The sequence below is a fragment of the Apostichopus japonicus genome, chromosome 3 (genome assembly GCF_037975245.1).
Source record: "Apostichopus japonicus isolate 1M-3 chromosome 3, ASM3797524v1, whole genome shotgun sequence".
Taxonomy (NCBI): domain Eukaryota; kingdom Metazoa; phylum Echinodermata; class Holothuroidea; order Aspidochirotida; family Stichopodidae; genus Apostichopus; species Apostichopus japonicus.
The window spans coordinates 24428939-24451003 of record NC_092563.1 but is presented as its reverse complement, the minus strand read 5'-3'; the positions used below and the strand labels follow the sequence as shown (position 1 = coordinate 24451003).

The following is a 22065-nucleotide window of genomic DNA, read 5'->3' as shown; positions in this document are numbered from 1 at the left end:
ATTGCACCAAATTGCATCTGAGGCCACCTGGAAATGCCAAAAAAATCCAAAGGGGAGGGGGACACCCCCTCCCCTTAGACCCCTCCCGGGCCCAGGTCGGCCATCAGTCTTCAGCCCCCCCCCCCTTACTCAAAAGTACCTTCCTACGCCACTGTCTAGTATTATAACTGTGAATAGAGTGACCAATTGTATAAAAGGTAGCAAAATAACTTGGAAGCAGATTGTTCATAGCACGATAATTAAACGTCAGAACATTTAAGGAAATGAGATCTGTGAACTTGAGCACGTTTATGGAGGAGAATAAATGACTGGTATTATCACGTGGATCGGCTGTTAACAATTTTACTTTGTTGACCACCACCCCTAATCAATTTCTATGGTTTTAAGAAGGTAGCTACTTAGCTACAACTCGTTCCTCTTCACAGTCATAATAAATCGTGTATGCATTGCAATGTGGGAATAGTAGTGATTTGATTGATATGTAACCGTACAATATGTGCATCCCAACATACGTGCGTAAATGATACCCCACATTCACTGCCATTGTCACAAACATTGTCTGGCTAAGAAGCATAGAAAGATCCCGGGAAAGTGAGCGGTGGTCATAGAAATTGCGGTAGGTCAATGTCTGTGGCGGTGGTCAAACAGTTTCGGTTTTGAAAGATGGGGAACGAGATTTAATTGGACAACGTATTCCAAACAATGATTTTACCAAACATATGGATGACCAATGAATCAAACTGGGATATAAAATACATATTAGTGAACCGATTCATCATCAAATTTCTTAAAATAATTTATTGTGTCATTTTTTGTGTCGATGTAAAATCCGATGACGCTACCTGAAGAGTTGTATGTGAGACTGACAGAATTTATCATTTAACAGTACCCCCAGTGCAAATTCGACGTTTTGGAATGAAGTTCTTGTTAGGTCTTAATCAAACTTACAACAACTACACACAATGACCTCCGACGATGATGATGATGGCGAGAGCTTCTTTACCTATGGAGAACCATTAGATGATGATGAAGGTGAATATTACGCACATAATGAATCCATTTTATTTGAAAGTAATGTAGCTCATTGTAAATTTTTCGCCGCTAGTAGTATCATTTTATATGTGCACCAGTTGCACGAAATTTACGACGTAGATTATTCATCGGTAACTCAACAGCTCTGTACCTGTCCAGTAGCCGTATGAGTGGTAATGTTTTACCACTATTCGCGTGCAAAGTGCAATATTCACGTGACTTTGTCACGGTGATATGGCCATGGCAAGAATGGTACAGCGTTCAATTAACATGAAGTTGCACTTACAATTCTTGATTGAAATACAGTAGGCCTAGCATGAGTAGCATGTACATTCTTTTGACATAGAACAACACAATCCTTGGTATGCTGTTGAGAATCATCTCTCGTAATTGTAGGTAACATTTGCACAGCCTACCACCTCTGTCAAGTTAGTCGGCAAGTGCAGATAACAGGTTAATAATTCTAAACGTAATATGCCCATTTATCTTGACCCGGCAGTAGGCTACCTGTGTCTTTCAACTCAGGCCTCTATCAAATTTTACGAAAACGAGTCAAGTTATTCCCCTGCAGCTGGATTAATAACATGGCAGTCCTCCAATTTTTTGTTCAGCTGTGGGATAGATAACATGATATGTCTCTTTCATCCAGATGGTTGGGAATGAATGATAGTGCTTATTCATCCAGTTGCTAGCCCGGGAATATAATGATGCATTCCCTTATTCACCCAGCAGTCGGTTAAATAATGAGGGCACTACCCCTTATTCATCCAACTGTTGGGCGGATAACATGATACGATTCTCTTATTCTGTCGGGTGAATAGGCACGACCATAAACTAGATGCGGTCTCATCAAAGAAAGTTACCCTATTGTAAGTGCAGGGTGCAGATTTTTAGCCTAATTTTGCTCTCTTTATGGAACTAGTATAACAGGGATACAAAGTGGCACTTTTGAGCAAATAGTAAGTTAGGATATATTTACAGATTTCTCAAGTATTATGTCTTAAACTTTACTTAGACTCAGATTGGCTATTGACGTAGAGCATAGTATACACTAGCATAGTATATTACACCTTGTCTTCATCAATACACTAAACTAGTTGCAGCAAATATCAAGAAATTAAAATAAAGTCAATAGGTAGTAACCATGGACAATTGCCATTTCAAGTTTGGGTTTGGTTTTTAACTTTTTGCTAGGGTTATGAAGTAGATAGCAGTTTTGCCCGGATAATAAAAATATCAGCAACTTAACTTTTAAGGGCAACTGCTATTTGACATGACTGGAGATTTTATATATAATACATTTAACACATTTACCACCTTCTCAAGTTGAAGCAATTTCTTTTAATGTAACTTTGTAGTGTATACTGTAGGACGTTTTGCCAGTATTGTTATGAAATATCTTATATCCCTTAGCTCTTTGAATGTTTGTAAACACATGAAGTTCACTTATCTTCTTGAATTTTCCCCTTTATACAGATGGTCCAAAATTGAACTTAACTGCTGTTGAGAACCAAGTGGTAAAGGATGAACAGGGGCGAAGACGCTTCCATGGTGCCTTTACGGGAGGTTTCTCAGCAGGTTATTTCAACTCTGTTGGCTCAAAAGAAGGTAAGAAGTCATCTAGTTGACATGGATTTGAAGTTGCTTAAAAAGGCATTGAAGACTCGCCCCAAACCGCGTGCGGCAATCTGAAAAAGTTAACTTTCTATTGCTTGCAAGTGATGTTTTGTTCGTGTCGCTACAAAATGCAAACAGTAATGAAACATGATACCTTGTTATCATTAGCTGGACCTGAGATGTCCATCGCTGTATCGTTTATACACTGTGCTGTGGGTATTGACCGCAGCTGTATGTACTGACTGTACACTAGTGTCTGATTACCGACGGTAGCAAGCTGTGTGTGTATTTTCTGGGATCGATGGTGGTGTCTAACACTTCTGTTACACCTCATTCGAAACTAGGTCAGATTACCTACATGAGACGTTTCTCTGTGCACGAGTCTTCAAACCCTTTAAGGTTAAAATTTAAAGTGCTCATTTTTAACCACCTCAAAGTTCAGGTACAGAGATAGACATTGGTAAGGGTGTGTTTCTTTGTCAATTCTGTCAAAGACTGCCAAGTCTAATTTTACTGCAAAGTTTTGGTCCTTAGGGTAATAATGGTCAATATAATTGAATAGGAGTCAAGGAGTGGCTGTTGAGGAAATGCATTACTTTGATTTCATTTAAGGGATAAAGTATATTTAGTTAGTCAGAATTGTGGTGACTTTCTATGAAAGATTTGTCATTTTTATGCTTAAAAAAAAATGTGATATCCTGTTAATTCATTACTGTTGTCTTTCACAGGATGGACCCCATCAACGTTTGTCTCTTCGAGGTCTAACAAGAATGAGGGAAAGAAGAACCAAATTGCTGAAGACTTCATGGATGATGAGGCTAGTATATTTTGTTCTCCATCATGATGTACCATACTCAGTTCTTTGACAAAGAAATCATACAAATACCCTGAGAGTCCATTAAATCAAATAGTGGCTGAAATCATTTATGAAGCTATTGTACTGCTCATTATTATGTCTTTAACAAAAAACCATACAAATACCAGACAAATAGAATTATACTTCGTGGATGATGGTGCTACCATACTTTGTTCCCTTTCATGGCTATCATTATCTATGTTCAAACCTCTAACAGACACCATACAAGCTCCACAGTCGATTGAATCAAGCAGTCTCTGCATTTAAACAAATAGTGTCTGAACTGATTTGATTCAGACACTCTTGAAACTAAAAGTGTCTGAATTAAATAGTGTCAAGCTCCACAGTCAATTGAATCAAATAGTGTGTTTGTTATAGTGAGTATTTAAAGACCAGAGCATCATTCTTGCAGACTTTAAAATAACTGTATTTGAATTGACTTGTTGAAATTCAATGTTTAAGCCATAAATATTCCAATTTTCAGCCTTTCATGTATGATTTCAGTCACAAGAATTGCTTAACCTGTCGAAAAAACTGCCATTGTAGGGACAAACGAGGGTAAAAATATTGATATTTGTTGTTGTTCAATTGCAAAACTTTTTGTCAGTTTACTAGGTATGGCTATTGTCACCTTGCAAGCTGATAGCAACAATGACAGTTTAACTTTCCAGTTTCAAAGTAATACGTCTGTCAGTGCACAGATATTTTGACATTGTCGGATTCATCAATTTAAGTCAGTACATAAGTCTTGTGTTCCAATTTTATGCAGGATCTTGGTGAATATGGGATTGCTCCAAGAAAACTCAAGACTGCTGACAAGTTCACATCTTCTGCCAGAGTTCCCAAAAGAAGTGGAGACGATGAAACATCAACGATACCAGGCTTAGCACCCCTCAATGATTTGGTTACAGTCACAAAGTAAGTTTATGTTTGTAATATTCTACTGAAGATTTTTTTCATTTCATTTTTTACTCCATACAAAAGCAATGTGCTTCATTAGTTAGTCTTGTCTTCCATATTTTTTTTCCCTCAGAAAGTTGTCATTACTGTTGTTAATTGAGTCAATACTTGGATTGCCAGTTTCTTTAACATTTACAAACCATATGAAAATTGACCTATTGACCCTAAACCCTTACATGTCCTGCTGTCACAAAATATCTGGGGTGAAGGTAACTCCGTCTGAGCATTTGTAATGGAAAAGTAGTAAAACCACGTAGTACACTAGAAGGTTGGTAAAATTAAGTTTAATTCTCTCTCTCTTTCTCTGTTTTAGTGCATCCATTGGAGCTCAAATATTAAAGAGAATGGGTTGGAGAGAGGGCCAAGGTGTTGGGCCTAAAGTGAGGAAGTATAAGAAGAAGAAGAGCAAAGGTAAACTACTCTTTATTCTAAAGGAACAAACAACTTGTAGACTTACCGTGTTAGTCAACAATTTAATGTTTTTCGTCCAGATTTCCCCGTTAGTTGAAACTTGACAGAATCATCAAATATCCTTATTTAATGTGATTTCAAGTTAAGTATATAGAACAGCATCTCAGTGCTTTGACTATTATTGTCAAGTTATCACATTACCCTAAACATGCCAAGTCTACAAATATAGTTGGTTTGATGTGTTGTCAAGTTACAGGCAATGCAGCAACTCAACAGCGTGACAAGTTTTCGTCAAGATAAAACAACTAAAATGTACAAAGTCGTTGTGATGTTTCGCTTTCTAACACGATAAGTCTCAAAATCACCTGTCCCTTTGGAACCACCATAAACAGATGAATCTCAGAATTTATTGTGGATGTTGAAATCCTACATGTAACTACTTCATGCAGTTTTATCGGCAAATTATTATTACCATAAATAATTTGTAATTAATTAAATTATTACAATAAGTATTATTATGTAATTGCTGTGTAGCAAATGCCAGGCAAATGTCATTATTGATTCTTTCATTTTTCTTGGTCTAGTCCTTTTCCTGTTAAATTGTAACATTAATATTCTCTTGATAGTTATGGCAGTTCCTCTGGAGAATAAAACAAAAAGCAAATTAATAACCAATAACCAAATAATAATCAATAGTCAGGCTTTTACAAAGCTTAAGCGACCATGAATGTGGGAGAAGCCCGCAAGGGCTTTTGGATTACAACTGTCATGTTTGGTGGCTTCTAATTCAACATTTTAACTCAAAATGTTAGAATATTTTCAGTTTAGAAAGTCATCTCAGATTGGAAAACCATAAATTGCTCTTAGATTAAAAACCCACCCGCGATCGAACCGGAAACCTCCCAATTGCTAAGACTCATTGTTTCAATTGTTGCCGCCTTTATTCACTCGACACCAGTTGAATTTGTGAAGTGGTCTAAAATTTTGTTTGTATCTTACGTTCTTATCATCCAGGAAAACTTGGAAACAAGGATGAACAGGGAGGCGAAAGCATTCCAACGTCAGAGGCAGAGAAGTGTGAGGATGAGATGAGTAACTTCTTGTTTGGTCCGGATGATGTTCAACAATTTCTATTTCAAATGAAGAGCGATCAGAAAGGACTGGGTTACAGTGGGATCAACCGAGACACATCTGTGTTAGGAGGGCATATGAACCTTTTCGGTGATGCACCACCAGTGAAAGGCAAACGAAAAGGAATAAAAGGCTCGGTTGGTAGCTCCGTTTTCACTGCAAATTCTGACTAAAACTGTTTATTCACGTAACATTTCATGTTAATTCAAAATATACAGTGCTCTTAACTTATCCAGATTTACATATTAAGTAAAAATGTCTAAATGCCCAAAAGTTTCACAGTTATTGTTTCTTGGATCAGAAGTGAAGTCCAAATTTTTGGTCACATTTTGTTTCCTTTAATAACATAAAAAAAATATATAATGGGTAAATATGTGCTGGTATCGTTTGCATAAACACCATGCTGCGTTACCATTAGTGGTAGAGGAAGTACTGGAAACTGGAGAAATTTTGAAAAGAAGAAATCAAATTGTTTCTCTTGAAGAGCAACAAAATCTGCATTTTTTTGTGGGGTCATTTTTATACATGGCATATTTAAGCAGCCTATTATGTAAACTATACAGCAGAAATTTTGCTTTTAAAAGAATATTCTGATAGCAAGCAATGTATTATTCATCATAAATAGAAAAATATATATATATACTCCACAATGTTTGATGCCAAAACCCATTTCATGATCTTGTCCTAACTGGAGTAGTTGGTTGATTGGATTTTGACCTATTTTTGTGGCTAAATTACTCCAGAAAGTTGGTCACAGTAAGCTGTCTGGTAAATCAGCATGGTAGATGTTTGTCAGCAGTTTTACCTTTTGTATCATCTTCTTGTTAATTTATCTGTTCATTTTCAATAAATTACATTTTGATTCTTCACATAATGTCTTGTGTCTTCTAAGAGAGTTTCCATTAGAGAAATATGTTTTCAGATAGCTGTTTAATTTGCCTATGTAGTGTTTCAAATCATTAAGATTCCGAAGGCAACAGTAAAAAAATGTTGAGAATAACTGAAAAACAAAGAGCATTAATTTCTGTGACATCTTTTTCAGGCTTTTGGAATTGGTGCGTTTGAAGAGCAAGACGATGATATTTACTCAACTGATGATATGAATATGTATGACCAAGTCCTAGGGGGTGAGGATCAATCTGAAAGGAATTTTGGATGGACTGCTCCAAAGACCACTGGTGAGTTTGTCTAGTGATATCTGCTGTCCATCACATTAACTTCATGAAAGTGGAAACGTTTCGATTTCAAATAACGTCATCCATCTAACTTTTTGGAAGCACTTGTTTGTAATTGGGTATCCAGTATTAGATTATGTTTACAAAGTCCATGAAGTATACTAATCAAAATGAGATTTTGCATTTTTATAATTGTCAAGTGGAATAAATTCTCTAGATTCAGTATGAATTTGTCCTCCAGATAATTTGTCATGTTGGTATTGATGAGGTTCATGAAGGAATTTGGAAATTACTCAACGTTTTCCACTTTTTTCTTCATTATTTGAATTGAAACAAAACAAGTCAAGTTGATGAACTTTATTGTTTTGAAATTTGTGAACACTTTCAAATGTTAGGTACACATGTGATGCTCAGTTGTGATTCTTTTGGGAAGTTTCTGATGTAATTGTCGAAATGAGTGAGTTGCTGCCAGTAACTTACATTTTACAGGGAAAGCATCACCAACCATCATTGTGTCTCACTGAATGGAGATGTTTGAGATAAACATTCATCATTTACCCCCTCCCCATTCTTTGTAGAAAACTAAAACATCAAATGTAGCTATTTACATATGCCACCGTTTGAAAGTCATAAAAAAAGGTTTCTATTTTGTTCAATAAGTAATGTCTGTTTTTAGGGAAACCTTATTCTCATTCTGAAAGTGAAAATTGCCAACAATGGCAGAAGTACATAAAGTTACAGCCTTAAAAAGGTCATGGCAAGAAGCTGCGATTTTCGTCAATGTGTTGACGTCATTTTAGGGAACCATGTTTTGCTGGTTAGCATTAACATATTACACTTTTATTGTCAACAATGTCAATAGTTGATAAAAGACAGCCTTTGACATTTTAACAGCATCATCTACTGGTAACACCTATGTCACAGACTAATCAGGTCATGAATAAAGGAACATCATAAGAATCAAGAACTTACAGCATATACAATGGTTCTTGGTTTGCATAAGTAACCTTAAGCATTTTAAATGATCCTGTTTTCACATCAAAGTCCTGGAGATTTGGTCAATCTTGTATGTTAAGCAATAATGAAACAATGATGTGGATCATATATACTTATGATTTATATGTATTATTATTATTATTGCTTTTCCATGAAATGAATAGTTTACCATTACAGACCATTTTTCTTCTCTTTATCAAAACTATGTATACATAAGTCACTAAATCACCCATTTGCTTTACAGCAATGGCTTAAGGTCAGCTCTTCCTAAAGAAGCCTTTTTTTTTAACACGTCGACACCAGCAATCCATGCGATGGTGATGGCGGGTGTGTATGTATGTGTATGTGACATTTCAAAAATTTCCTGGTGGATTAACTTCAAACTTGGTATGTGGATCTATCTTGAGAACAAGAACCCTTTTCTGTGAAGGTCAAAGCTCATTTGTGGTCAACATCAGTCAAAGTCTGAAAACCTTATAAACAGGATAACTCAAAAGTACATCTTTGTGGGAGTTTATGTGTAGTATGTAGATCCAGCTTGATGAGTGTAAGAACCCTATTGAAATTGGTGGAGATCAAAGGTCATTTGCAGAAAACATAAGTCAAAGTCTGAAAACGTTGTAAACATGACAACTCAAGAAATACATATATGTGGAACTTCCTACGTAGTATGTAGATCCAGCTTGGTGAGTGTAATAACCCTATTGAAATAAGTGGAGGTCAAAGGTCACATGAGGTCAACATGGGTCGAAGTCTGAACACTTTGTAAACATGATAGCTCAAAAAGTACATCTGTGTTGAATTTCACACTTAGTAGGTAGATCCAGCTTGGTAAGTGCAAGAACCCCATCGAAATTGGTAATGGTCAAAGGTCACATGAGGTCAACATATGTCAAAGTCTGTAATCCTTGTAAACATGCCAACTTCATACAATTAACCTGTGAGTTCTCTGATGCTATATTCTTTTGGTGAACATTGTTTGGTCAATTTCAGTTTAGTTTTGTGAAGAGGCCCAACATAAAATAGATCTGAAGTGATCTTTAACAATACATTAAGTCATCCAGGAAATGAAATTAGCTGCAAAGAGTTGTTACTCTTGTATTGGGTGCTTTTAGACACACACTCAAGTGGCCCATATCAGTTTTCACTCTGAGCTTCAAGGTCAATAGTTACCTCAATAGGTCTCAAAATTAGCTCAAGGGATCAACAGGTTATCTCAGATGGTCTCAAACTTGGCCTGATTCTCTGTGATTTATACTACATGACCTTGACAGTAAGATGTGAAAATATTTCACAGTGTATAAACAATATCATGTAACTCTCATTCATTAATAACAATTATTAAAGGGATGGATGATGGCAGAGCTGATTTGCTAGCTCAAATTTGGTAAATGAAAATGTCCATTTGCTCATATAAGATCTATGTGTCTATATTCCACCTAGGGAGACTGTTCTATCTGAATATCAATTGATACATTTTGGAATAAAAATTCTATGCTTTAAAACCCTTACCAGTGAATTAATTGGTTGATTCCCACAAGTGAGTGCTAAACATAAGAGATGGAAATCTCTGATCTTTTCTGGTTTGACCAGTGAGTTACTTTTTGAAAAATCACAATAAACTTCCTTTCCTTCGGATGAAAGAGGCCTTCACAAGTACACAAATGATTCAGAATCGATATTCAGTCACCTACTTTTGTCATTGATATTTTGTGTTGTTTTGAATTGTCAATTCCGTAGCATCTTAATAACGTTTCAGTTCCTCCTTACCTAGCAAAGTCAAAGCATTTTTCCAGGTTGCCATAGACTTACTGAAGTCAAGAGAGGTAGAAAGGTTGACATAGCTTGCCCTTCCCACAATTTTTCAGGAAAGGAATGTGCTTACTCTTTTTGCTCAAAATGTGACCTACAGGGTCACAAAAATTTGGATCTCTACCAATTTTTACTCTCTTTTGTGTTTGCCGAAACCAATTCGATAAACTTGACAACTTTGAACAAAGACAGAAACTCCCACTCTGTTTAGGCTCAATCGGGCAAACATGGTCCATTTACTCTGCCTTTATCTTTAATCGGTCACCTTATCCCTCCAAAGCCTTCAAAAAAGTGTAGACGATATTAGCTAACTAGTTTTTCGTCTCGATTGCACGGTTGTTATTACTCTGCTTTCAGTCTCTGTCACATAGATAGAATATAGATTTGTAGACAATAAACGGTGCCGTTGTAAAACTGAAATATGCAGCTACGCATGAAAAGAAAATCAGTCATGCATTAACCCCAAAGTACAGCATAACAGAAAAGGAACATTTCTCAGAGCTAATGTACTTGACACCTCAGAAGTGTCTAGGTATTTCACTGAATGTGGTTATTGTCACCATCAAATTCCTTTCTGTAGAATTGAGCTATTTTTGCAGCACATTGTGATGAATTTTAATATAGCATTCTGATAACTTTATACTAGTCTGGGGAATTTTGACTCTGAATGTTAAAAGTATTCCTTCAAATGAGCATATTATAAGATCTAACTTTTGCATTGTTCTTTTGACCATCATGTGCAGCTATAATTCAAACGTAATTCTTTTATAAATATAACATTCTTGAAAAAACTCTTGGCAAAACGTTTCACCATTAATGGTGCTAATTTGGTACGTTTTGATGGCCGGTGTAGTCTACATGTGGATCAAAATGCATCTGAAATTCATATACTGTCGTTAACCTCTAAAAGACTTAAGAACACTGTTTGTTGTCATATGTGTACTGTATATGTGCAAGCAAGACAAATTAACAACAGGGAAGGTTAAAGATGGAATTAATTTTGCAATACATATACTGTATGATCTTTATACCCTACAGTAGAGATGTACAAATAACAGGCGTACTGACACATAGAGTAAAATTATGACACAAAAAAAAACAATATTGTTTTTAAACTGGATATTGATGAATTGGTTACTTGTAACGTCTCCTAGAAAAAAAATTGCGTCATCTCTTCAGTTTACATAATTTATGAAGAACATTTGAACTTGTTAAAGAGTTTTACACTTGTATGCCAACTTTTGTGTTTACTATGGAGCAATACTTAAACTTCCCAATGTGCACTGTAATATATATGCCCATGGTAGGTCCCAGTACCATACCATTTTTCTATGCCTGAATTGTAGCACAGTTGCTTTGATAAAGTGTTTATTGATATCTGAATTTTTAATACTTAAAGTATTCTATGATTTCTTTCATTAAATTTATTTGTTTCTTCACAATATAAATACAGAGAAGTTAACTAAGTGACAAAACATATCAACAACAGGGAAAATTGTGAAAGGAAGCACTTCAAAAAAACCCAGATGGCTTGTCTAGTAGAGCGCTCCCATAAGTAAATAGAGGGAACAATACAAGAAAGCAGTAACACTTATATCCACCCACACACCAACCCAATACGTATAACCCACACACCCCACCCCAACCACCCACAATACATATATATATGTATACAAAGTTGAAATCAAATACATATATACACACATGCATATATACATACAGTATATAAGTATAATAATTTACTATGCATTATGAACTGTATAATAACATGTAATACCATATAAACATTTAAGTATAATATATATATTTTTCAATCTAGCTTCATCCCAGGGCTGCTTGGATGGTTTTACTGCTGCTTCTCAAACAAAGGCTCTCGTTAAGAAGGTAATGCAATGGAAACATCATCATAACACACAATTATTACATTATTATTAGTCCAACTGAGAATAACTTTCGCATGTATATTTACTGTACCTTTATAACTATACATTTTTATTAATTATTTATGAATATTATGTAAGATGGTAAAGAAGTGTTACATGGTTCGATGCATATTTGGAATAAACATGATTTTATAATGATACCAACCATTCTCATCTATCAACATTTCCTTCTTTATGTATAAACATTGATTAAAATTGAAATATCATGTCATATTCCATTCTTCTTATTACGCACAGGTCTCTTATGGTATTTGGTATTTATGGTATTTATTTGTGGTATGTGGTATTATGTGGTATGTGGTATGTATTATGTGGTGTTATGGTATTTATTTGCGTACTGTATCCATAATGAGAATGTAGTGCCAACGTGATCTAGATGCGTGTTTGTCTACTTGTTGTATATTTACTTTGACAGTTCAGTTTAGAATGAATTGAAAAGGTTTGTAAACAGGAAGCTTTGGAATAAGATTAGATAATAAATGAAGAAAGCTGAGAAGTCTCTGTACACTTCAAACCTTAATATGTCCTATCACAATTGTGGATAATTTACTTTGTTTGGTTTCACAAATGGTGTTAGATTCACCCTGATTATGTCATATTGAATCAATGGAAGGAACACTTTCTTTTTCCAAGAAACAAACAGAAGCTGCTATCATTCTTTAGCAAAGTCTATCACGCTTAAAAAGCAAATATTATCCATTGCATCGGACGACTATCGCATGTTTTTCCATATGTGGTTACAGTGTAAAATTTAATAAGCAAATTCCAAACAGCTCTGCTTTTTCAGATGTATTTGGAAAGTTCATTCTTTTATTTACGTCACTGACATTATTTTGTATTTCAAGTGGTAGCATTGATTCTTGTGTGAGATTTTGTATTGAATTTCAGCTACATTGTTACACTTTGTAGGTAATTCAACATATGTAACCATGGGAACTGTAAATTCCATACCTCTTCTTACTTTACAGATTGTAGTGTGTGTATCTAGTTGCACTGTAAAAGTTATGGAGGATTTAAAGACTATTGTAATAGAGTGTGGTTAATACTGTAGATAATCATTTAAATGAACTCAGCCATTGGGTAGATCACAGTCCCCATTTAGGTAAAATTCAACTTATTTTAGTTTAGCACTGGCCTGGACAGATTTTCTCATCGAAGCAAAATCATGTTTGTTAATACAAAGTATAACTTTGCATAAGGAATACATTGAGCTACTACGTATGTATGTAAATGCAGTTGCTTCAGAGAACATTAACAGCAGAGGTTTGATCTACTGCACTGTATTTAACTGTACATAGTCTCTGCCTGGAATAAACATTTTCATGGCTTGATCCAGGTCAAACTCACTTTTCACATAATAATAAATGTTATCTCTTTTGGCTGTTCAAACTTGGTCCATTGAAGTTGATAGGATACTAGTGTAAATGGACCCACAGTGGATCCCAAATTATGTTGTTTCCTACAAACATTGATCACTTGCCCTTTAAATGAGAAACAAAGTGAACTAAGATTATCAGATATATGGAACGAGTAACATCAGATGTATTATGATCGATTCCCATAGGTGTTTGCTCCTCCAATTTTGCCCAGCGGATTTCAGCCTATTCACACATTTTCTGAGGTGGAGCCTCCCAAGGAAGTAGAGAGGTATTCACGGTTCTCCTTGAGCTCAAATCAGAGGTCAGCCATGCTTGGAGAAGAAGTTCTTCCAGGTAAAACTGAGAAATGAAGCAACTTTTATAGATTCAACCTTTTTTTTATTTTTTTTTATTATACTGCTGAACAAGGAGTTTGAGCTTTAATAAGTCATGAAAAGATGACATGTTAGTCCATCATATGGAAAATGCAAGATCTATGAAAATCCTTTTTTTCCGGTGATGACTAAATGTAAATGTCATTTCGCTAGATAGTAACCGTCTGGCCTATTTCTCAACAGTCCTATGTTATATACAGATGTCTACTGATTAATTCAACTTTTGCAACATTCAGTAGCAACAAATTTGAACCTGTAAAACCACTTTTAATCTTTAAAGGTAAACCTACCACACCGGAAAACAAGCTTAGTGACAGACAGGAATCAAGAATGGAATTTGGAAGAGACGAAAAACAACAGCATAACGAAAAGCAAGCAGGTAAGTTTAAGGCTAGGTCTGCAAATCGTTAGTATACGGTTCCTCAAATTTGACCTTAATATGCAAAGACAAATTTGCATATAAGAATTGGGACCGAGTTTTGTGTTGACGTCATCTTGTGCAACAAATGGCGATATAATCGCAGCTGTTAACAGGAGACAACATACCCTCATAGCATCTTTATTGTACATTTCACTGTAAATATACTCGAGTTAAGCCTGTATGAAATGAAACCCAACTGTATGTAAATCTAAATAGATATAAAGCAAACTAACAGATTTTACTCATTGGAATTCAATTTATTTTGTATCTAAGCATCCTACATTGTGTGAAACTGGAGGAAAGAATATGATGGAAATAATTTATATATCGTAACAATTTACAAAGTTTACTGAAAGTATTTGCATGTTAGAAAAAACATATTTTTATTAAGTTATTAATGTTTGAATGTCCTTCTTCCTCTCCTTTCTCTGATTTTATTTTTGTGCCCCAGGTGATGAGCAATCTATACCCCAGGGTATCACTGAATGGGAGAGACAGAGGGGCAGATCAGAGTTGACAAGAGCAGCTGGACTTCACAAACCAGTATCATCCATGATGGCTTCAAGATTTGTCTCCGCTCAGTACAAGGATGAGGAAGTAGTACAATATGGAGAGACTAATCAGGTAGATATATTTTAGAACAAATTATTTCCATGTAAAAAAAACTTTTTCGTCCCAGCAGGATCTGGGAATATCAAATTGTGGGTCTCAAAATGAGCCAATGTTAATCTGATTAGTAAAAAAGAAACTTACACAATTGGTTAATATCTGTCAGTATGTTGTACATAAATGCAGCTCTTTCATTTTTTCTGATGCCAATTTCACTCGAAAATGTTTCAAGCAGATATTTGTCCAAACAACGTCTCCTCATTCTCCTGCACAATTATCATCTGGTCTCCACTCGCTTGGTTTGCTTCATAAAACTATATTATTATTATTTTTTTTTTGTGTTTGACTCTCTTTAGGGGATTAATTCATTATTCCTGTTTTTATACAGGAGGATAAAAGCCAGCACGAAAATGCCGCAGAGATGAAGATGTACGGGAAACTGACCAGAGAGCTGTTTGAGTGGCATCCAGATAACCTCCTCTGTAAAAGATTTAATGTTCCAAATCCTTACCCTGGGTAATTTTCATATCATTTAGTTTTATCTTTAAAATATAGCAAAATATCCACATAACGACCAGTGAGGTATATCTCTTTTTATTTCTCTCTTCCTGTTTTGAGTAAATTGTGACGGTCCTTTGTCAGTTTCATTTCTCCCTATAGTCAACATCTTTAAGCTTTCGAGTATATTCCAAAAGCATAAATCTTAGTTAAAATCTTAGCGAAATAGTGACCATTCCTATAACTTTTTAGCATATTTGCATGAAATCTTAAAGTTGGGCGATATCTATCATAAGTTAAATAATAACTGTTTCATAAGAGCCTCTCTGTTGTACTTCATCGAATATATAAGATATGGCTTCTTACTGAACTGTCAGCATTCATTGTCAATTTAATTCTAAATCAAGCATTCAAACAATACAAAGTATCGTATTTATCTAACTGAACGTGTGGAACTTGATTGAATTGAACAATAGGGCTGGAAATAAGTGGTTAAGTATTTGCTATTGTCGGTATTAAAAGTGAAATTGGTTGAATGGAGGTCGTGACAGGTTGACTGTACTTTTTAAGACCTCTTTAGCTTCGTTCATACGTTAATTCGGTTATAAGCAAAACAGTGAAGAATAAAAAATAAAAAACAATAATAATAATAATGATAATAATATAATATCATTACAATTGCACTCATCCACTCTGCGGAGCAATCAAGCCACAGAAAAAGGAACTCCTTTAAGAGGTTTTTTTTGTTGCTTATCAATCTCAGGTACATAGCACATACATATCTAGGGTTGGGAGGGGAGGGGTAGGGAATGCAGAGATGCCAACCAGTACGATTTTATCGTATTTAGTACTATAAAACAAGTGAAATACGATAATACCATATTGCCTCTTGAAAATACGATTTTTCATCTTTCAAAAAAAAAAAAAAAAAAAAATTTTTTTTAAAGGAAGCGGAATCGCAAAGAAACATGTACAAGTAACCCCCCAAACCCTGACAAACACATTGAACAACGAGCCTACATGGGCGGGAAATACGCGGAATCGGCAGCTTTACAATTTTCTCATTAAATGTTAATGAAAAAGTAAACATTTTACTTGCCCGTTCTTACCAGTAAAACATTTTTCTGACATTTGACTGGCCCGGGGCCAACGGGCCAGTGGTAGTGTCAAGTTTTTGTGAAAATCTGATTTTTTAGGATATTCAGTCTGTTTTTTTGTGTCAAGAGGTTGGCATCTCTGGGTATGTGACATCGAAGTTTGATCAGATTTTCTTTGAAATTCAGAAAGTCATTATATAAGACCTCTTTAAAGCGCCCCATGTTGTTATACTTTGTGTTAAATGACTGGGCTTTGTGCAGGAGAGCAATTTTGACAATCACTCTCCCCCCCCCTCCAACTGTGGGTCCGTAGCCAGGCTTGACCATACCCCCCCATTCTTGCTACTGTGCCTCCCTCCCGCCTCAATTTGTGGCACCACCATGTGTACAGAATTTTCACAAAATATTGGATGCAAGTAGTTTGCAAGCCCTCCCCCCACCCCCCATAATATGTTGGTGGCCCTTCCCTTGCCCTCCCTTGCCTCAAGCCAGATTTAACCTTTTACCTCTGTAGTTAGATAAGGTCACATGTGACAATTGAGTGTGTGTGTGGCAGAGAACTGACCTCAATATCTGTAACCTTTTTAAATATTACCTAAAAGGGAGGTGTACCATCTGTGGATAACAAAACCATTGTGCAAAGAAGGTTCAATATTTCCCTCATGCAGTCTTTAAAATCAGGGCGATTTATTTAAATGAAGAAATCTTTTCCTTTTTCTGTACAACAATAAGCTAATCAAGCCTAAATGGTGGCAAGTTCAAATATTGACTTTAGTCCTGCTTTAGAAGTTGTCAATAAACTTTAAACAAAGAACCTTCACACAACAACAGGTATGGATATAAACTAGGGTCTCTTTTCATTGGTCCTTCATGGTTGAGTAATCATTGGCCCCCAGGGTAAGATGCCATTAAAAAGTTGCAATCTGTTTTCAGTGTAAACCCATAGTTACATTGTATATGTTGATCTAAAGGAGTGTATGGTTACTATACATGACAACTATATCAATATTTGTCCAGTTTTTAGTAGGCCTATGTATGCTGTTTTGTGAAATCTGATTCATTTTCTCATCCAAAGTAGAGTTGAGGACATTAAATTTCTTGTCATTTTTCAGATCATCTCTCGTTGGTGTACCGACCATGCAGAAGGAGAAAGTTTCTGTTTACAATTTTCTGACAAAGACGACTAGTCTTGATGAAGTCTCTGTACCAGCTATTACAGCACCCACTTCTATCTCTGTGCCCTCTGTGCTCTCTGAAAGGTCAGACAATGGTAGCTTGGCTCCTCAGTCAGAGAGCTCGAAGAGGAAGAAAAAATCCAGATGGGATATTAAACCAGCCATCTTAAGCATCATTGAAGAGAGGAGAAAGAATGTAACTTCGGATAAAAATGAACCCGAAACTAATGAAGAAGGAGAGGAGGTAAAATATCGATGAAAAAAAATTAAAACACCCCACCCCCACCCAACATCCCCCACCCCCACCCAACATCCCCCACCCCACCCAACATCCTCCAACCCCCCCCCCCCCACCGCAGCCAAACCCCAACCCCCCTTAGCTTGTTCCATAGACAAATTTCATTGTTGTTGGTGTGCAGCATTGTAGGTTTATTTGTTTACAGTAATTATGCCACTCACTGGTGGATACATTACTTGAATCACTTTGAGTTCAATTGTTGGCAAAATGCCATAGAATGTACTGTGCCTTCTAACCATCAGGCCACAGAAATATAACGTTTGGTAGTGATTCAAGTTACAGCTGTTTAACACACTTTTTGCAGAGCGTAGAACCCGTAGGGGTCAGTGGTTTGATTCCAGTTGAAATCAATTTGATATTGTTCGTTTTCAAGAAATGTTTAAAACAGGAGAAAACCCGTTCCAAAAACATATTTCTACAAGAAAGTTGTGTTGATTGGTCTTTAACTATCTGAGATTCACAACTTCAGCTCTCCTCCCCACTTCCTCCCCCGCCCACCCACCTCCTCCCCCGGCCCCTCCTCTTTTTCAAAGGATTTTACTTTCTTGGGTGCTTGGAGATGTTCTTGTCTGTGGATTTGCAGAGAAGTGACAAATGTCTTTCTCTTGATGACAGAGACTACTGGCATTTCTGAAAATTGAGCTCGATAACATTGCTGATTGTATATGTCTGTTTGTAGCCATGCATGTAGGTAAAGAACTGTTAAGCAAAAGAAGCCAATATTCCGTAGACAAATTTTCATGTGCTAATCCTCAAACTTCAATGTTTTTCCTTTTCTTGGTCCTGACTAGGAGACAGAAAATCGTCCACCGAGGGATCTTTTTAATGCCATATTCAATGAATCAGATTCAAGTGATTCAGAGAGCTCCGGATCTGATTCGGGCAGAGAGGATGATGACCAAGAAGGAAAAACAAAAGGTTTACATAACTGCATATCTAATTATTATAAAAAAATATTTTATGCTGTAACCATATATAAAACCATTTCTCGCAGCCTCACTTTCCCCTGCCCCCATCACCTACATTCCCCTATCACACCTCCCCTCATCCCCTCCCTCCCCCAACCACCACCTTTGAACTAAATAACTCCCCCATCATTGTTTATCATTAGAAAATGTGTAGCTGTTCATGCCTTTTTTAGACAGAGACCTATTTAAGGTCTCTCCTACCCTCTGTTGCTCAACCTCAAACCCACCCCTTAATTTCATGGATTTATCTGTATTCCAAGAATAGTGCCATTTACAGTTATTTTCTGCTTTTTCTTTTAACCTCAATGAAGCCTTCTTTCTTGTAAGGATAACAGTTAGAATCTGGGTGATCTTATGTTCGACTAAAGAAATTATTGCAGGTCCATCTATCTAGATGTTAGTCTTAATTTTCAACATACTCATATATTTAGATATCTGGAATGCTTCACGTTTGATGAACTTGAGCAGATCCTGATTGATAAATGTTATATGCTTAATGTATTGTTGACTGTTTGTACTTGAAATCACTTCTAACAAATTAAACAAATATGAAATGGAATCATAAAAATCATATCCTTTAGTTCTTCCTCTGAGGTACTGTTGAATGGTCCATGTGCAAACTAGCTATTTCCAGCTCCCATTGATTAAAAGGATAGCTTCTCTCTACGCCTAAGAATTTGGTATTAAATTGCAACCTGCACTAACGGTACAAACTAAACAATAGGTTTATAATTATTTCGTATTCGGTTATAGTTATTAATAGTCTGTAACATGGGGTAGCTAATATTTTCGCGTAACTATTAAAAGCAATGCTCTCATTTCATTTTCAGGTTCTGAAGAACCAGAAGATGTGATACCTGTCAAAGATGAAAAGGATCCAGGAAAACTAGAAGCAAATTTTCTAGTAAACACTTCCAGAGATGGTGCAGATCAGTCGAAGGAATGTATGAGCGAAGAGGACGAACTTTATGGACCAGCGCTTCCGCCCGCATCTTCCCTCGTGCCTACCCACGTTCATTCCTCCGGTCATGATGGGGCGAGTATCTCTGAAGCAGGAAAGAAACATTCTAGACATTCACATGGTAGCAGACACAGGAAGAAACACCAGAGGCATTCATCAGAATCTAGGAGCTCATCGAGGAAAAATAAATCTCAAAGCAGCAGCAGAAAAGAAAAGAAGAGGAAGAGAAGAAAAGTAAGTATTTTAGAAAAGAATTGAATGAAGAAATAGCAGCGACCGTTTAGCTTAGCAGTACCGTTTAGCTTAGCAGTAGAGATTCTGCCATGAAATATTATAATATCTGGAGTCTCAGAGAAGTACCCATGTTTCTTCAACTAGACCCTGCTTTTCATTAAATTTTAATACAGAAAGAAAACCGAACCAAACTTGTAAGCTCATGGTTGACCTCTCGACAACACATCCACCAACTCCTCCAACAACGCCGTTTGGAGATAGTTTCAGATTTGTCCTTAAGACTACCATTATTTCAAGGTTCTGTGGAACAGCATAGTTTGGTTTTTCAGAGATAATGCCTCAATAATGGGATACCCCCTTGCTACTGATGTAATGTAACTGGTTGACTTTCAGACAGGTGCCCCAAGGACGGTTTACTGTCTGTACAGAACTTTTGAATCTGTTTCTGACCACCAGGCAACCCTAATCATCGTTCCTGCATACCCATACATCTTGTGGAGTGACACCGAAAATGAAATGGGAATTAGTTTAACGTTATGTTCCAGTTACATGCCAAAGGAATTTAAGTATTTAGTTTTAACATATTTATGGTTGTGAAGTCGATGCCCTCGACATGAAGAGTTTACTCTTGTAACATGAATTACATGATTGAGTTACATTGTTCGTGTCTTTGAACGCTTGAAGACATCCTCTGTTTTCGTGATTAATTTGCAGGAGAAGAAACACCGTAAGGAATCACACAGAGAAAGGTCGTCCAGAGATAAACAGAAGAAAAGAAGTAATAAGAGTAGTGATTCTTCATACAGCAGTGCTTCAGAAGGTTGAAAAATTACTAACGTTGCCTCGTACGCGTCGACTATTGTATCGGAGGGAACAGCCGAGATGGGACACGCAGATATTTCCAGTGCTTATGTATGGTACTTACCAATATCACAGAGCAAATCCATACCCAAGATATTTACCAAACATTTGTTTGTTTCAAACTGACTTGTTGAGAAGTATCTGTGTACTGTGCAGCTTACTTTGTTAGTAACAGAAATGGAAAAGGTATCGAGCGTAGGTGTAGAGACATTCGCAGAGTTTGATAAATAATTGAAAATATGATGTTGCTATTTCAGATCCTATATTGAACAGTCCATGTGATCTTGGGTAGGAATTTCAAGCAGAATGTACCTCTTCTCCAAAAATGTGGAGAGTATCCTGTTTCATGATGCAGCATATGTGGCATAGTTGCAGAAGTCCGGAGCTTCTTGGATATGCCGATGAGGGATGTGGTTGATAGATGGCCCCTATCGGGGGGGGAAGGGGGGTATGGTTGACCACATTGCAGGATGTAACTTCTTCTTTTTTTCCCCGTTTTTTTCAATAACTACAGCACATCGTATTAAGAGTTAATTAGTGGCCCAGGAACTATACGATAAAGAATAAATGTATTCCCACTTTCTTCAGTTGTTCATGAATATTCCATGACTTTATGGAAACTTGACAAAAAAAGGGGGGTCCATGGCATAACTGTCCCATGGGCCCTACCTAGCTCGTGATGCCCTTGGGACCAGGTGGTCCGGTTGAAGCTCCTTTGAGGTTTAATTTAAGGTAATTGTTGTGTGATGATTGGGGTTTCTCTTTTTCAACAAGGCTAGTCAATTGTGTTTACAAGTACAAGCTATTCATTTTTGAATTTGACGTACCAGGTGTAAGAAGCTGTATCATATTATGGAATTATATGAGAAAATGAACGACAGTTTCCCTGTGTTTTTGTTTTGTTTTTGTTGTTAGTTTGTCTCCTGCATACACTAAACAAAATTTGTCTGTCTTCTTTTTTAGTGCGCTGTACCCATGGAAGGAACTTCATAAACGTGTTAAATTAGTTCTCTATCAGTAACAAACTTGTAGCTAAGTTAACTATCTTCAGTTTTATCAGGAATTGAAATTAATTTGAATTTATTTGAAATAAAATCAAGTAGTTAGAAATAGATCAATTTTTGCAAAGTGAAAAATAAAAAGAGAAAAATCGAAACATTGTTATACAAAGTTTTACACCCATTGCATGCACTTGAACCTTACAGAGAGTGAGGTTTTTTGCTTTTAGTAAATTGGAACGTTTACATAGGACATAGG

The 22065-nt window shown here is 36.3% G+C and overlaps 1 protein-coding gene across 1 annotated transcript; it reads left to right on the top strand.

Moving 5' to 3' along the window:
• Positions 1–632: 632 nt before the first annotated feature.
• On the top strand, positions 633–21688 carry LOC139965573 (G patch domain-containing protein 1-like). Its single transcript, XM_071968085.1, has 16 exons — positions 633–1032; positions 2509–2640; positions 3378–3466; positions 4275–4423; positions 4779–4876; positions 5891–6144; positions 7050–7185; positions 11810–11874; positions 13498–13645; positions 13967–14065; positions 14559–14731; positions 15105–15232; positions 17424–17730; positions 18576–18702; positions 19583–19947; positions 20662–21688. Exons 1-16 carry the CDS (start codon positions 963–965, stop codon positions 20770–20772), a joined length of 2451 nt encoding a protein of 816 aa, XP_071824186.1. The 5' UTR covers positions 633–962; the 3' UTR covers positions 20773–21688.
• The last annotated feature ends 377 nt before the right edge of the window (positions 21689–22065 follow it).